The 18,564-nt window shown below is 40.8% G+C and overlaps 1 protein-coding gene across 1 annotated transcript; it reads right to left on the reverse strand.

The window, feature by feature from the left end:
* Window positions 1–1,401: 1,401 nt before the first annotated feature.
* On the reverse strand, window positions 1,402–15,989 carry ppp1r15b (protein phosphatase 1, regulatory subunit 15B). Its single transcript, XM_059651869.1, has 3 exons — window positions 15,885–15,989; window positions 5,851–6,728; window positions 1,402–2,856 (listed from the first exon to the last, which is right to left on the reverse strand). The coding sequence occupies exons 1-3, from the start codon at window positions 15,985–15,987 to the stop codon at window positions 2,626–2,628; spliced, it is 1,212 nt and encodes a 403-aa protein (XP_059507852.1). The 5' UTR covers window positions 15,988–15,989; the 3' UTR covers window positions 1,402–2,625.
* Between the last annotated feature and the right edge of the window lie 2,575 nt (window positions 15,990–18,564).

The raw sequence follows: 18,564 nt of genomic DNA on the forward strand, positions 1-18,564 counted from the left end.
ATGATAGGACAATGGCTTCTGATAAAGGGTCTAGGCCTGAAACGTCAGCCTTCCTGCTCCTCTGATGCTGCTTGGCCTGCTGTGTTCATCCAGCTCTACACCTTGTTATCATTAGAACAATGGCTTCTGCCTGCGCTGCACCAGTTTGCATTCCAAGATCATTAATGACACCAACTGTGTAAAGTCAGCATGATAAAAGTGCACGATTTACCTGCTGTGCATAGCCCTTTTGCATGTCCCTGGTACCTGTACTGAACAAATTCACCAAGATTTTGTTGAATGCGGGCTGTGACTGACATGCATATTTGTGAACAAAATGGCATAAAGAATGCTAACAAATGAATAATGCAACAATACTTTTCTTAACATGATCTGAACAAAACTATTTTGACATGAGCTCTGAAATATTCCATATTTCAGAGCATTTATTCCAAAAGCGTTCAACATTTGGAAGTCAAACTTAAATATACACCAATAAATTTGTAGCTATATTTTCAACAACAGTTTATAAAGAACAGTCAACCTAAGGCCATAAGAGATACAGAGCAAGACAAAAATATCAATGCAAGCAAAAAGACACACAGAAAGTAAAGCAAACACAGGTTTCGATGCAGTTTAATGATAAGTATTCACAATTGAGTTTAGAAAAGATTGCAATTACTGCAAACTAATGAATTGAATGCTCAGTTATCAATTAACGAGTCTGGTAAATTATTTGCAGGAAGCACAGAAGCACTTCTAACAGACTCTGAGGGGAAAAAAAAGAGATAACATGGCAGCTGGTCATTTGTTGTAATAAAATGCAATAGATTGATCAGATGCTCATTTAGAAATCTTGGGGTCTTGCAATATTTATATTCATTTAAATAATAGGAACCATTCAGTACTAACTCCAGTTTGTATGGATTAAATAGTCCTCTACAGGCAAGACAATGAATGTTAAATCTAAAGAAATACCCAACAGAAATGCCAAATATCTTTCACAGCAATTGAAAGTAACACCCTTTACATTAATCTTAGCTTTTGCTTGTAGCCATAAATGGTTACAGCAAAACAACGATTAGTGATAACAAAAATTGGCTCCTCATTTACCCCGTAACCACTGCTTCAGTATGCTGACAAGAATAGTCTCTGGCCTACTAATCTTTTTAAAGAACACACTGAGTATTTTTAACATATTGTATATTTGCAGAGACAAATAAACACAACATAACATTGATCTGAACAAAAACAACATGAAAGCAATAAGTAATATACAAAATGTTGCTAACAAAAAATCAAAACTTTATTCAGCTTTGAACAATTTACACAAGATGCAACTAAACTTTCAAGATGAGAATATAGCATTTCATTCAGATTCGATTACGACTATACGAGCTACTTGTTAAAAGGTATCCATGAGCTACTTTTATCAAAAGCTTCCAATGCTGCATTCGTGTGTCAAAACAATTTCAGCCAGAGCATTTGTGCACTAGCTTTAACTCTGTTTCTGTCAGTGCATAACTACAAGCTCGTGCCTACTGAAACTTGAACATCTCAAGTGCAGAAACTTCCTCAAATGGCTAGGAACAATCTGTACAAATCAACAACAGTGATCTGCACAGAAAGTACTAAGTGACTTTAGTTAACAGTTCAGACAACTGGTCTGCTCAGAAGGAGGTAGGTTCCCAACTGCTGTGCTTCAATTATTTCTGGAACAAAACTATGAATTCTGTAGATATGGAGAAAATAAACAATGTGTGTCTTAGGAGGCAGCAGCAGCAGCATTTCATGTAAGCAGGAGTTTTCTAAATCAACTTGGTCAGAGATGGTATTACACACCTTTAGAACAGGTGGGACTTGAATCCAGGCAGCATGGATCGGAGAAAGGGGCCTACTACTGCAAGACAAGATATTCAGATAGTAAGCGTACTCTTCCTTAGGCAATTCGTTCCCACTGGATGGTTGATTTTGCTATTTTTCTACTCAAATCACTAACATTTAGTTCTTTACATCCTCAATGGTATTATGCTGAATAAACTGCTCCAAATTTTACTAAATTGGCATGACATCACATTGGCAGTCTAATGATATTTTGCTATAGCTGTGCCAATTAGGAGTAGTCAGAAGCCACTGGGGTGTTTCTTTCCCACACCATGGTACTCAGCTGACCACTTCTTTTGTACACTTGTAACTGATGCAATTTAACCAAACATTCACTATCATTTACTTTCTACCCCTTACTATTCAACAAGATTATGTGGTTTGTCTTCATTACAGCATATTAAATGGAGTGATTAAACTAGAGCATATGCCACCTCACAGCATCTCACACTCTCTTCCTGTGCGCCCATACCCCTAGGTGAAGAAAGGCCTCCCGAAACGACAAATTTGAAGAAACTCAGTGTTGTATCCTGGACCATAAATGTATTCCAGAGAATTATGTTCATACTCAGGTTTGTGACCCCGAATAAATAGTTAATGAAAGTGTGATGAATATGACGAAAATCCAGGTTTCACCCGTAAATAAAGACACCTGCGAAGTACACACTCTATTGAATGGTCCTAGCCATTCATACGTAGAAACGAACACCAGCAAACTACGCGCTTAACCTTCACTCAAAAAAGTGCTTATGGGGCTAAGTTTCAATAATGACACATATCCCTCAATTTTGGAATTTCTGAATTTCTTTTCAATATTTTGTTCCTATGGTTTTGCTGTAAGCAATAACTAATAGCATCTTCTGTAGCCTGTATTCGGTGCAGGAATCTGATCCGGTCAAGAGCTATTTGCATCCAGTGGCCCTTGCGAGCTTCCCTTGAAGCAAAGGACCACGTTACCATTTTGTGAACTTCAACAAGAGGAGAAAATCTGACCTGAAAAAGAAAAATGAAATAAAAAGTAAATTCTCTAAAGGAGGAAAATCCTATGTGATTTTCAGAAACTTGCTCATCTAATGGTTTAAAATCCAACAGACGATGCATGTACAAATTTCCAATGTCTAGATAAAACAGGGTCCAGTGTAAGTGCATTGCTACTAATTTGTACAAATACTTCACACTGTAAGCCAAACTGATAAGTTTAAATTGGTTTCTGCTTACAGTTCAGCTTATTTACTAAATTATTTCCAGTAGTAGAATAACATGTAATGGTGCAAATATTGTTCTGTGGTTTGCAAGCCTGGTTGAACAAAATGAGCATGGAGACCACATTGTAAATAATGAACACTGTAATTTTCACAAAGGAGGTGTTCCACAAAGTGGTCATTCAGGAGCCCAGTGTATTAGTATTCACCTAATAGTCTCCTCTACACTGGAGAAACAAAATACAGACTGGGTAACTTATGTGGAATACTTATCCTCTGTCCTTATAAATGATTCAGCTTTCAGTGACTGTTACTTAGCACACCACCATATACCCCATGCAAATATTTGTATCTGCTGCAGTGCTCCAACAAGGCTCAGTGTAAGCTGGAGGATTGGAATCTCATCTTCCATCTGGTGGCCTTTAGAGCTTAAATACCTACCTCCACATCTTTTATCCACCTCCTCTATACTTCAGATCCTGTCATGATATGTATTGCTTTCAGCACAGCCAGCCCGTTCACCCATTCAGTCCCATTATCACCTAACCTATCTGCTTCCTGGTTTACAGAGATCCCTTGGTCTACCTTTTTCTTCTCTCTCACTCTGGGCTCAGTCTCCACCCATCCATTTACTCGTTAAACCCCCACTCATGCATATATTCTGCATAAATACCTCTTTTTCCATAATAAGTTCTGAAAAAGGATCACCGAGCTCAAAGCACTAACTCTTTTCTCTCTACAAATGCTGCCAGAGATAACATGGACTTTCTAAAAGTTTTTGCTAACTTGTCACTTAATAGGCTTCTCAGGAAAGTCAAAATACGTTAAACAAAAAGAGACAGTAGCAGCCTGGATAGGAATGACAAAAAGAAAAGAAAGGTAAACTGTAACTGCAGAGATCAGCTGCTGTTCTTAATCTATGAGAAAGAGTGCAGAGCACTATTTCAGAAACTGCAGCTGAAAAAAAAACTTTACGATAAGTTTTCAAGAGAACAGTGACAGGCAGATGGAATATTTGGTTACGGTATCAATGAAAGATAATGTGGAGAAATGCAAGGTGACACATTTTGAGAGGAGGGTTCACAGGAGTCAATATAAAATAACAGGTTCAAATCTAAGAGGAGGAAAGAGCGGTCAGATGTAGGGATTTTTGTGCACAAGTTTTTGTTAAAGAGGGTGGTTGATAAAGTGATTACTAAAGCATGCAATCCTGGGATTCATGAATAGTTGCACAAAGGTGTTAAAACTAAGAGATTATGACGAAATCCAATAAAACACTGATTTGACCTCAACAAACATCTAAATCTGAGTTCTAAAGTGTTGGAAGGATATAAAATGGTGTTGGTGAGTGTACAGAAACATTTTACAAGAATAATGTCAGAATTAGAAGGTTAGATGACACATAGCTGAGGCTGTTCTCCTCAAAGAAGAGAAGATGGTGTTTTCTTAGAGATGTTCAAAATCTTGCATTTAGAGCAATAGATGGGGATTATCTGTTTCTCTTGGAAGAAGTGTCGAGAACCAGAAGATACCAATATAGAAGAATCAAGAAGTAGCAAAGGTAACACAAGAGAATCCATTTTACGCAGGAGACGGTTAGGATGTGGAATGCATTACTACAGTGTATAGTCAAGATATATTTAAAGACAGAACTGGACAATTAACTGAAAATAAAAGACTAGTAGGGCTACGGAAGAAGCAACGGAGTAGAACTAATCAAGTTGCTCTTGCAGTGAGCTGGCATAGAAAAGACAGGCTGAATGGTTACAGCAGAGAAATAGGCCATTCTATGCTTATTGGACAATGAACACAAAATATTTAAGTGAAGTTGAGATGAGAGATAGGTTTCAGCAAGATAGTCCTTTTGTAATACTGCCTTGACCCTCTCTAGGTTTACAGGGAAAGTGGTCACGAAACTTAGTTCTGCAGAACAAAGTAGCTGGACAAAAGACGATTTCTTCTTCTTTTAAAGAAAAGCTTTAAGTTAGAAAATACTGCAAGGATTGGAAAGTTTAACCTGCAGGAAAAAAAACAGGAATACCCAGTAAGATGAGCAATATCTGAATATTTCAAGCCAATGGACTTCCATCTGAATGGGAGACAGAGATAAACACTTAAGGCAATTACAAAATCAGATAGAAGAGAGGAGGAAAAAGGGTTTTTATCTCCTTTATTCTTTTATGGGATGTGGGTATCACTGGCAAGGACAGTACTTGTTGCCCCCCCTGCCTCATTCTCCCTAAAGTGAGTAGCTCATTAGGCCATTTCACAGGGTGCTCAAGAGTTAAATCACATTTCCAGGTACTTGAAGTCGCATGCAGGCCGGGCTAGACAAGGGTGGCAGATTTCTTGCGTGAAGAAAACATGGGTGAACCATGTAGATTTTTCAGAATAATTAATAATAATGATGATTACTGTGAAGTGGAGACCAATGGTAAAATTTTATTAATGGAATTTAAATTCCAGTAACTGCCATTCTTGCATTTGAAGCAGTGTACCTAAAGCACTATGCATCTCGATTACAAGTCCAGTGACATAAGCACAACAGGAGCTATCAGTGAATAAATGGCCAAAGCGAACCTAATGGGAGGTAAGTGAGATAATAATAAAATACCAGCAACATAAAACCTTAAACTATTTCCTGGTCCATGGATGCTGCCCAACTTAATATTCACAGTATTTTCAATTTGTACATTCCTTTGTATGAAAGGAATGTTAGAAGGTGAGTGTTGTTGCAGCAGATAAGCAAAGTGATCAAGAGACAGGCATTATTGTGATAGCCTACCTTCTTAACAGATGTTTTTTCCACTTTGTTGTCCTTTCTTTCAGCTTTTACAGATTTTGCCGATACCTCTTTAGTACAAAATCTGACTTCTTCTCCAGTGTTAGGTATGCAGGAGTGTCTGAAACGTATCTGTCGTAATACTGGTTTCTGTGAAATTGACAATTTTACTTTGATTAAGCTTTTTCTTCCACTCTCACATTTTCCCAAACCTTGTGTATTCAAATCCACACTTGCTTTCCTGTTTGTAGACGAGCTGGTACGACAAGCTGTGAAGTTCAAAGGATCAGAAGTGTCTGCACTAAAAGAACATTTCCAGGGCACATCATTCAGTTCCTGATCACTCTCATCACTAAATGAATCATCACTGCTACACACCATTTCAGAATCTTCCTCAGAGTCCTCCCACTCTTCACTATCCATAGAATTGTAATCTTCTCCATTATTCATCATCTTGTTCCAGTCTGATGGAGATACTGAATGTTTTGGAATCATGCAATGACAGCTTAAGTGATTGATAGCTACACACTCATTATCACGCTCAAAATGATTTTGGTTAGATTTGGTCAGATAACGCTGGCTGCAATTCCGTTCAGTACTTTGTAGCAAATTATCTTCAGTTGTATTTGAAGATTTGTAAGGTCCTTTGCTGTTAATTTGTTGTTGATTGAATTTGCTCGAGTTAAGCTGTGCAATAGTTCCATCTTCTTGCTGTTTACATACAGATTCAAGACCACTTTTTTCACAAGTAGTATTCACTCTTCCAAACCAAGGGAAAAACAATAATTTTTTGCCAATTTCTTTAACGTCTTCAAACTGGCTGTTGCTTAATGGTGAATCTTTGATAAGCTGATTAAGCACTGCACTGCACAACCGAAGAACTGTAAAATATCAAATTCAAGATCAGATTGACAGGAATGGCATAACATCCACTGGTGAAAAGAGACATACTAAGTGTTGATTTGTATAAACATTACGATGGGGTAAACCATGTAGCAAGGCTAAATGTAGAACACTTCAGTTTACTTTTAGGATGTTTTCAACAATACTGATTGGTATTGAAAATAAAATTCCATTTCTTTGCTGGGAGGCGGTCTTTACAGCAAGAACCAATTATGGAGCTACAACACTGATATCCCCTCCACATGCATCTTACATCTGGGTTGCAGCATTGAATTTTTTGACTGGCTGTATCTCCAGCCTCCAATCCAATCTTCCTACTTCTTTGCAAGAGAAACCAATCTGTTCTGGAATACACATATCAAAAAATGCAAAATCTTGAATGGGATATGGGAATCATTGGCAAGGCTAGTATTTGTGGCCTATTCACACATGGTCCTTAAATGGAATGGCTTATCAAGGTAGTTCAGAAGGCATTGCTGTGGTCTGGAGTCGCATGAAGGCTAGATCAGGTAAGGATGGTAAATTTCTTTCAGTAATAGTACTTGCAATTCTAGTCTCCCTGTGATAGGATGGATGTTGTGAAACTTGGGAGGGTTCAGAAAACCAGTTGAAAGGTGCCTGGTTTTGAGGATTTGTGCTATTGGGAGAGGCTGAATAGGCTGGGGCTATTTTCCACAGACGCTGAAGGATGAACTTACAAGGAGATAAAATCATGAGGAGCATGAATGAGGTGAATAGCCAATATCTCTTACGCAGGGTGGGAGAGTCCAAAACTACAGGGCATAGCTTTAACGCGAGAGGGGAACGATTTAAATGGAACCCAAGGGGCAATGTTTTCATGCACAGGGTGGTGTGTGTATGGAATGAACTGCCAGAAGAGGAGAAGTTTGGTAATAACAACATTTAAAAGGCAACTGGTTGGATATATGAAAAGGAAGGGTTTAGAGGGATATGGGTCAAATGTTGGCAAATGAATTCAGATTAATATAGGATATCTGGTTGGCATGGTCAAATTGGACCGAAGGGTCTGTTTCCATGCTGTACAATTCTATGACTCTAAGTGTTAATAATTGATGATAGCTTCATCGTATCCATTACTAAGACTAGCTTTGTATTCCAGATTTATTAATTGAACTTAACATTCCACAAGCTGGCATAATGGGATTTGAACCCATCTCCAAACAGCAATATAATAAAATGTGAGGCTGGATGAACACAGCAGGCCAAGCAGCATCTCAGGAGCACAAAAGCTGACGTTTCGGGCCTAGACCCGTCATCAGAGAAGGGGATGGGGAGAGGGAACTGGAATAAATAGGGAGAGAGGGGGAGGCGGACCGAAGATGGAGAGTAAAGAAGGTAGGTGGAGAGAGTATAGGTGGGGAGGTAGGGAGGGGATAGGTCAGTCCAGGGAAGACGGACAGGTCAAGGAGGTGGGATGAGGTTAGTAGGTAGATGGGGGTGCGGCTTGGGGTGGGAGGAAGGGATGCGTGAGAGGAAGAACAAGTTAGGGAGGCAGAGACAGGTTGGACTGGTTTTGGGATGCAGTGGGTGAGGGGGGAAGAGCTGGGCTGGTTGTGTGGTGCAGTGGGGGGAGGGGACGAACTGGGCTGGTTTAGGGATGCAGTTGGGGAAGGGGAGATCTTGAAACTGGTGAAGTCCACATCTACCTACTAACCTCATCCCACCTCCTTGACCTGTCTGTCTTCCCTGGACTGACCTATCCCCTCCCCACCTATCTTCTTTATTCTCCATATTCAGTCCACCTCCCCCTCTCTCCCTATTTATTCCAGTTCCCTCTCCCCATCCCCCTCTCTGATGAAGGGTCTAGGCCCGAAACGTCAGCTTTTGTGCTCCTGAGATGCTGCTTGGCCTGCTGTGTTCATCCAGCCTCATATTTTATTATCATGGAATTCTCCAGCATCTGCAGTTCCCATTATCTCCAAACAGCAATAGCCTAGTTCGGTGACAGTCGGTTAGCTAGATGGCTTTTTAAAATTTCAAATATATACTTTATTCGCAAAACTATGTCTAAGTGCATAAGGCTCTAAATCACACTTGTACAGTCTTTGCAGAGAGGAAAACAAAAGTTAGAATTTTGATATTTCTCAGAGCTTCTTTACAGTTGCAGAAACAAAAACAAAAATACGCATTTCCTACTTAAGCACACAACTACTTACGCTCAGTAAGTGTTTAAGTCCTGTCCTGATTTGTCTTTCTGAAAAAAAAATGCAGCACCTCACATTTATCTAAATTAAACTCCATCTGCCACTCCTCAGCCCACTGGCCCATCTGATCAAGATCACATTGGTCTCGGAGGTAAACTTCTTCATTGTCCATTACACCTTCAATTTTGGTGTAATGTGCAAACTTACGAACCATATCTTCTTTGTTAACATTCAATTCAGTTACATAAATGAAGAAAAGCAGTGGAGCCAGCGCCAAAACTTGTGGCACATCACAGGTCACAAGCCTCCAGTCTGAAAAACAACACTCCATCACCGTCCAAGATAACAAAAGTGTGAAACTGGATGAACACAGCAGGCCAAGCAGCATCTCAGGTCCACCACCATCCTCTGCCTTCTAACTTTGAGCCAGTTCTGTATCTAAATAATTAGTTCTCCCTGTATTCTATGTGATCTAATCTTGGTAACTAGTCTACCATGAAGGAACTTTATCACACACCTTACTGAACTCCGTATAGATCACAGCCACTCCTCTGCTCTCAATCTTTTTTTGTTGCTTCTTCCAAAAGAAAAACTCAAGCAAGTTAGTGAGACATTATTTCCCATGCACAAAGCCATGTTGACTATCCCTAATTAGTCCTCGCATTTCCAAATACATTAAAAATCCTGTCCCTCAGAATTTCCTCCCCCAACCTACCCGGCACTCATGTCAGGTTCACTGGTCTAGAGCTCCCTAGTTTTTCCTTGCCACCTTTCTTAAATAGTGGCATCATGTTAGCCAACTTCCAGTCTTCCAACACCGTACCTGTGGCAATTGATGATGCAAGTACCTCATCAAGAGGGCCCAGGGATCACTCCGCTTGCTTCACAGAGTTCTAGGGTATACCTGATCAGGTCTCAGGGATTTATCCACATTTAGGCGTTTGAAGCCGTCCAGCACCTCCTCCTTTGTGATCAGGACATTTTAAGATTTCGCTATTTATTTCCCCTAGTTCTATATCATCCATATTCTTCTCCATAGTAAAGACTGATGAAAAATACTTGTTCAGTATCTACCCCAGCTCCTGTGGTTCCACACAGTGGTGGCCGTGTTGATCTTTAAGAGGCCCTATTTTCCCCCCCCGAGTTAACCTTTTGTCCTTAACGTATTTGTAGAATCCCTTTGGATTGTCCTCAACACTGTTTGCCAGAACGATTTCATGTCCCCCTTTTGCTCTCCTGATTCCCCTCTTAAGGATACGCTTACTGCCTTTATACTCTTCTTGGGATTCTTTTGATCTCTGCTGTCTATACCTCACGTCTGCTTCCTTCTTTTACTTGAAAAAAAACCTCAAAATTTCTCTAGTTGATGAGACTTCAGTTATGAATTTGTCAGTTGCTGTTTGAATACACCTGTTAATTCTATGTGGAGAACTAAAAAAAAGCCCCTTTATTTATAATATGTATTTTGACATGAATAGCCAGTCAATCATACAAAATATATTTGTGATGAAGTGATCCTACATAGTCTCACGGACATTGCATTCGGTGATGTTATCAAGATATGCAGAACAGTCAACTACACACTTGAGGAATATGACAAATCATCCAAACATCCTGGAGTATTTACACATTCCTCCTCACCTGCTGTTATTCTTAATCGACTAATGTTATGGTGAGGAGGTCGAATCCCTCTGATAATTAAAACCAAAACACCCACAGTAGCTCGCCTCATCTTGTAATCTGCAAAACGAAATGGGAGAAATGGTATAATCTGCCTTCCACCTCCCAATCTGTCACAGAAGAGAGGTGAAATGAAATCCCCACCTCGCACTATAATCAACAAGTAACAATTTATTTATCTAACTTTAACAGTGAGCAAATTAACAAAATAACTAAAACTCAACAATTCCCCCCTTAACTCCTAATTAATCCCAAATAAAACAAATTTCCAATAGTATGCTGTTTCTATAAATACGAGCCGCACTTATATAAACCAAATTGATAAGGAAAATAAATTAAAACTTACAGTCAGGATGCATATTCCAGAAAGTTCTATGCCTTTTCTGCTATTCTTCAGTCAGAAACTCCTTCTTTGTCAAATCCTTGTGTCAGAATATTAGCTAAGACTGCCATAGCATCTTTTAGATGGTGCTTAATCAGAGGAGTTAAAGATTTCTGAGTGCCAGCATTTTACTCTTCCAATGGCAGTTTGTTTTCTCCCTGATTTTCGAAAAACCTCATCTTCTTATATACCCTTGATGACCTGTTAGTTTTCATATATATGGTTCCAGGTCATCAACGCCATTAATTTAAACTTAAGTGGTGTTTGGTGTCTCATATCTGGTTTAAATTAATTGAGCAACATTCAAGCCGGTTGCCTTACCATCAGAAGAAGCCTGGATTGCCAATCAGACAACCAATTGATACATTTGTTTCAATTTCAGAACTGTCTATGCATCTGCAGCTTCTTGCAGACTGGTTTTTAAATCTCCAAGCTTAGAAAAGCACGTCATCTCTTAAAGGGGCTACACACTCTCATCCCCTACCACTTTTACAAACAAATTCTAACATTTGCCTTCTAATTCACAAGGACTCTACTCAACTTCACAACACTATCATACATTAGTATGACAACACTAGTACTCCACCAGCTTATGAAGACTGTGTTGACATGTGGACATGTCTGACGAGACAGAAAAGATCACAACATTCAAAATTGAATGGCACGATAACTTATCCAACATCTGTATGGATACATTAGACACAAAATCAATGGGATAATGATTGTAAACTGGTATCCAGAATTAGTTCAAGACTCTTATCATTCTCAAGAACCACTTCTGTAACTCAAATGTGCTTAAGCCCAGAATGCCATCACCCCCTCTGACTGTAAGAGTTCAACATTAATGGCCGAGATTTCACAGAAAGAAACCAACTCGTTGTTTAAAACTCTGATTGAGAGTCAGTCAGATAAAAGGAACTCAAGGCGAAATGGTACATGATCTTTTGTTTTGTTCACAGGCAAGTCTCAAGATTTTTATGGATAAAGGCACAGCCTATACACTGGATTCAACAATCCATGCCATCATGGTACTGAAATGGGTTGTGGTGCAGCAAAAACAAATGTACTAATGATATGTGACAGTATAATCGAGGGAATGGATGTTGTTCCAGGTCATTAGGAGGAGCAGTTTCAAAGGCCATTTTTACTTGCTTGATGCCAAGGTGGAGGGCATCTTGCTGCTGGAGAATAACTTGGAATTCAATGGATGACTGTCGGAGCTTTGATTTATACTGAAACCAATGACATAGGTAGAATAAGACATAGGAGTGATGTAGGCCATTCAATGAGCTCATAGCTGTTAACCCAGATGTCCGCCATCCTGCCTTTTGCCATTGTCCTCCATTCCCTGACTGATTAACATTTGATCTACGGCCAAGCCACAAAAGACCATAAGACATATGAGTGGAAGTAAGGCCATTCGGGCCATCAAGTCCACTCCGCCATTTAAATCATGGCTGATGGGCATTTCAACTCCACTTCCCTGCACTCTCCCTGTAGCCCTTGATTCCTTCTGAGATCAAGAATTTGTCGATCTCTGCCTTGAAGGCATCTAATGCCCCGGTCTCAACTGCACTCAGTGGCAATGAATTCCACAAGCCCACCACTCTCTGGCTGAAGAAATGTCATCTCAGTTCCATTTTAAATTTACCCCCTCTAATTTTAAGGCTATGCCCACGGGTCCAACCAAAGCCTCTGCTATTTCCCCGCCTAATGGAAACAACTTCCTAGCCATACATTAACTGGTAAGTTTCTATTAGAGGTCCCCTCAACCTTCTAAACTCTAATGAGTACAATCCCAGGATCCTTAGCCGTTCATCATACATTAAAGCTACCATTCCAGGGATCATCCGTGTGAATATCTGCTGGACACGCTCCAGGGCCAGTATGTCCTTCCTGAGGTGTGGAGCCCAAAATTGGACACAGTATTCTAAATGGGGCCTAACTAGAGCTTTGTAAAGTCTCAGAAGCACGTCGCTGCTTTTATATTCCAACCCTCTTGAGATAAGTGACAACATTACTTTCACTTTCTTAATCACAGATTCTACCTGCAAGTTAACTTTTAGAGAATCCTGGATCAACACTCCCAGATCCCTTTGTACTTCTGCTTTACGAATTTTCTCACCATTTAGAGAATAGTCCATGCCTGTATTCTTTTTTCCAAAGTGCAAAACCTCACATTTACTCACATTGAATTTCATCAGCCATTTCCTGGACCACTCTCTGAAACTGTCTAAATCTTTCTGCAGCTTCCCCACCTCCTCAGTACTACCTGCCTGTCCACTTATCTTTGTATCATTGGCAAACTTCGCCAGAATACCCCCAGTCCCTTCATCCAGATCATTAATATATCAACACCTGCGGCCCCAACACTAAACCCTGCTGGACACCACTCGTCACCGGTTGCCATTCCGAAAAAGAGCCTTTTATCCCAACTCTCTGCCTTCTGTCAGACAGCCAATCCTCAATCTAAGCCAGTAGCTCACCTCGAACACCATGGGCCCCTCACCTTGCTCAGCAGCCTCCCGTGAGGCACCATATCAAAGGCCTTTTGGAAGTCTAGATAGATAACATCTACTCGGTTTCCCTGGTCTAACAGACTTGTTACCTCTTCAAAGAATTCTAACAGGTTTGTCAGGCACGACTTCCCCTTACTAAATCCATGCTGACTTGTTCTGATCTGACCCTGCACTTCCAGGAATTTAGAAATCTCATCCTTGACAATGGATTCAAGAATTTTACCAACTACCGAGGTTAGGCTAATCGGCCTATAATTTTCCATCTTTTGCCTTGATCCTTTCTTAAACAAGGGGGTTACAATAGCAATTTTCCAATCATCCGGGACTTTCCCTGACTCCAGTGGCTTTTGAAAGATCACAACCAAAGCCTCTGCTATTTCCTCAGCCACCTCCCTCAGAACTCTAGGATGTAGCCCATCAGGGCCAGGAGATTTATCAATTTTTAGACCTTTTAGCTTTTCTAGCACTTCCTCTTTTGTAACGCTTACCACACTCAACTCTGCCCCCTGACTCTCCCTAATTGTTGGCATACTACTCATGTCTTCCACTGTGAAGACTGACGCAAAGTATTTATTAAGTTCCTCAGCTATTTCCTTATCTCCCATCACTAGCCTTCCAGCATCAATTTGGAGCGGCCCAATGTCTACTTTTGCCTCTCGTTTGTTTATGTATTGAAAGAAGCTTTTACTATCATTTCTCATATTACTAGCTAGCCTACCTTCATATTTGATCCTCTCCTTCCTTATTGCTCTCTTTGTTATCCTCTGTTTGTTTTTGTAGCCTTCCCAATCTTCTGATTTCCCAGTGCTCTTGGCTACTTTATAGGCTCTCTTTTTTTCTTTGATATATTTCCTGACTTCCTTTGTCAGCCATAGCTGTCTAATCCCACCCTGAATAATTTCTCTTTTCTTTGGGATGAACCTTTGTACTGTGTCCTCAATTACACCCAGAAACTCCTGCCATTCTCATTCTACTGTCTTCCCCACTAGGCTCTGCTTCCAGTCAATTTTCATCACTTCCTCTCTCATGCCCCTATAATTACCTTTATTTAACTGTAACACCATTACATCCGATTTTGCCTTCTCTCTTTCAAACTGCAGACTGAACTCTACCATATTATGATCGCTGCCTCCTAAGTGTTACCATACTTTAAGGTCTTTTATAAAGTCTGGCTCATCACATAGCACTAAGTCCAGAATAGCCTGCTCCCTTGTGGGCTCCATTCCAAGCTGTTCCAAAAAGCCATCCTGCAAACATTCCATGAATTCTCTTTCTTTGGATCCACCGGCAACATTATTGACCCAGTCCACCTGCATATTAAAGTCCCCCATGATCACTGTGACCTTGCCTTTCTGACATGCCCTAGCTATTTCTCAGTGCATCTTGCGCCCCTGGTCCTGATCACTGTTAGGAGGCCTGTACATAAAAAAGTAAAGAACTCCACAGATTCATCACCCTACACTGAAAAGTGCACTGTAAATTTAATGTCGAGAGTCAAGATACTGGCAGATTTAATTTCATTTGCTCCAAAAGGTCTGTTCAAGCAAGTTAACCATTTATCTATCAGTGGCTGAAGACAAAATAGCAAACAGATGTCTCCTTTGTGATGCAGAATTGGAAGTGTAACATTTGCATTGCATGTATGTTTCACAAGATGTTATAAGACATTAGTCCATATACTGAATGTTGAATTTAATACTACAAATATTTTATATCTTCCTCTACAAATAGTGACACAGACTGTCAGACAGGATGCAGTACTACATAGACCTGAAACCAAACAGAAAGGAACCAAGGGAAATAGAATGGAGTTTCCCTTTCACTGTGTAGGGGCACAAAATCAAGTAACTAGAAACCAATAAAGGCATTTTACACAGCACGAGTAATGGCACAAACAGCTTCAGCTCTGTGCTCATTTTCTTCGCCAAAAGCAGACGTGTTGACGTCCAAGGGCCAACAACATCGAGGAAAAAGTTAAGACGATTTTAAGGCAGTGTTGAATCAATGTTTCCCTTACTGTGCTGGCGTTTCGAGGTGTGAAAATGATCATAAACCCTTATGAGGAGTGTGAAGGGGACCGAAGTGTGACGGCAGCACTGCAGCTGTTTCGACTTAGTCGGAGCTCCAGGGCGGTTACTGCTCCCTCAGAGCTCACGACCCCAAAATGTCAGTTTATAACCCCTCCTTTAACGTATTCTACTTTACAGTCTCAGTTCAAATGTGGAAGAATTTTCAACAGCCCAACGATATAAAACGTCTTTTGTGAAAACAGCCATTGGGCCTATATTGCGAACCAGGGTCTGACCCCAATCACTCGAAAATATACTGACGCTTTTCAGCGTTTGAGCACTGCTCTCACTCCCCAGCGAATACTTCGGTTCCACCTACCTGTGGGCAATCTTAATGATAATCCAAAGAAGTCTCTGATAGTGCCCATTACAGCAACTCCGAAGTGCCCCAGCACTGACAGTGAAGCGGCCACGCTGAACATGAAGACCGACGAGTCTTCGACGTACGGAGGCGATTACCAGAATCAGCAGCTAAATCCCGATTTAGTCAAACAAAGTAATCCGGCACACTCTCTTTTCACTTAAAAGAGGAGGTTATGGAACCGGATTCTCACTGTTATTGCGCTGTCCTTGTTTAATTCTGTATCAACTTATTACAGTCAGTCCGCTCTGACCGGTTTTCAAAACCAGCAATGCTGATTACTGGATGTTAGAACCGGATTACTTAATTATCTCAGCTCACTCCCTTATTAAGACGAAACAACTCGAAGCAGCGTGGTTTCCTCACTTTGCGCGAAATTTCCCTAACATCACACGGGAACCACCACTCTTGCCCCGAAACTGCATCTATGAGTTTCATGCACACACACTGCCATCCTTAGTCTACAATGAATGAAAAGACCGCAAAATATGAGTATGAACACTGAAAAAAATGAGTCTCGTTCGCTAACCTCAACTCCACCTTTTGATATTATAAAAAGCCTTCTATCTACAATGTTAAAAAATAGCGGTAATGCTGTCTTGGAATTTTATGAATGTACCTATGTACATTTACTAGTGTGTAGGAAATTTCTAGGATTGGCAAGAACAAAGTGTGTGCGCTATTGTCATTTCCAACTGAATTCCTTGCTAGCCGCTTCAGAGGACTGGTAAAAGTCAACCACCTTGCCTGGATTCACATGGGGGTAGGGCCAGGTAGTGACTGAAGATTTCTTTGCTTAAAGGCCAACCTGCTTAATTCCTGCTTCATTAATAAAACTCAAATTTCACCACCATGCACTACTGACAGTACATTGACAACTATAACCACAAGATAGATCCGAACTCAACAACTGTTTCAATAGCTAATCCGTTGTAAACATGACTGGCATAGCAAAACTACAAAACCGCGGTTCCAATCAGTAACTGTATTCATATGTACAGTACAATTTATTAAAATTTGAGGGCGGCACGGTGGTTAGCACTGCAGCCACATAGCGCTAGGGACCCAGGTTCGATTCCAGCCTCGGGTAACTGTGCGGAGTTTGCACATTCTCCCCGTGTCTGAAATAATGGGAACTGCAGATGCTGGAGAATCCAAGATAACAAAGTGTGAGGCTGGATGAACACAGCAGGCCAAGCAGCATCTCAGGAGCACAAAAGCTGACGTTTCGGGCCTAGACCCTTCATCAGAGAGGGGGATGGGGAGAGGGAACTGGAATAAATAGGGAGAGAGGGGGAGGCGGACCGAAGATGGAGAGAAAAGAAGATAGGTGGAGAGGAGAGTATAGGCGGGGAGGTAGGGAGGGGATAGGTCAGTCCAGGGAAGACGGACAGGTCAAGGAGGTGGGATGAGGTTAGTAGGTAGGAAATGGAGGTGCGGCTCCAGCCTCCTTGACCTGTCCCCTCCCTACCTACACTCTTCTCTCCACCTATCTTCTTTACTCTCCATCTTCGGTCCGCCTCCCCCTCTCTCCCTATTTATTCCAGAACCCTCCCCCCATCCCCCTCTCTGATGAAGGGTCTAGGCCCGAACCGTCAGCTTTTGTGCTCCTGAGATGCTACTTGGCCTGCTGTGTTCATTCCAGCTTCACACTGTTATCTTGGACTCCCCGTATCTGCGTGGGTTTCTTCTCACAGTCCAAAGATGTGCAGGCTAGGTGGATCGGCTATGCTAAAATTGCCCATAATGTTCAGGGTGTGTGGGTTATAGGGGCATGGGTCTGGGTGGGATGTTTCAAGGGGCGGTGTGGACTTATTGGGCCGAAGGGCGTTTCCACACTGTAGGGAATCGAATCTAATCCATGAATAAGAAAAAAATTTGCACAAAGGGGCCAAGCACATGACTGCATGCAAGGATTTAATGGCCTCCACAAGATCCGGTGATGGATTCCGTTTACGAACTGATCTCCACTTTGAGGGCAGTTACACTTCTTTGAAAGGTTTATGACATTTCAAAACGCAAATCTTGAAAATCGATGTAGGTTAATTAGATAATTTGTAAAACGTGCGATTTCAAACTATTGACGATAATGCAACAATTTCGAGAAGGCACGTAACTCGTTCATTGCATAACAGGGATTCCCAGACCTTGATATCGTTAGGTCATTAAACGCCATTAATGCTGAAATGGATTTATTCACTTTTGAAATCTTCCAAGTTATTAGAACTGACAATTTACTCCATAAAAATTGAGATTAGTTCACGCCAGCACTTTAAAGTAAATTTGCAAAATTGTCTCTGCAATCCAAAAACAGAAAAAAAAATTCACCGAAATTAACGAGATTGGAGTACTAACTCTCTGGCATCAAACGTTTCAATATGAAACGTGTTCAAAAACAGGTTGAAACTTGGTATTCTAGTTAGACATCCAACAGGGCCATTTTATTTCTTTGTTCCATATAATTTAAGAAAAACATGCACATCTATCTGAAATCTTCAATCACTAATAACCATAGCAACTAACTGCAAACACCAGACATATAAATAAACCTAACAGGATAACAAAGTGTGAAGCTGCAAGAACACAGCAGGCCAAACAGCATCTCAGGAGTACAGCATCTGCAGTTCCCATTATCACT

The sequence above is a fragment of the Stegostoma tigrinum genome, chromosome 17 (genome assembly GCF_030684315.1).
Source record: "Stegostoma tigrinum isolate sSteTig4 chromosome 17, sSteTig4.hap1, whole genome shotgun sequence".
NCBI lineage: Eukaryota > Metazoa > Chordata > Chondrichthyes > Orectolobiformes > Stegostomatidae > Stegostoma > Stegostoma tigrinum.

Excerpts from the sequence above, each read along its gene's own strand:
- ppp1r15b (XM_059651869.1), bottom strand. The coding sequence starts at position 15,987 with ATGTTCAGCGTGGCCGCTTCACTGTCAGTGCTGGGGCACTTCGGAGTT. Across the intron at positions 6,729-15,884 it reads ATCATTAAGATTGCCCACAG|TTCTTCGGTTGTGCAGTGCA; the intron begins GTAGGTGGAACC and ends GATATTTTACAG. Across the intron at positions 2,857-5,850 it reads AAAAAACATCTGTTAAGAAG|GTCAGATTTTCTCCTCTTGT; the intron begins GTAGGCTATCAC and ends TTTCTTTTTCAG.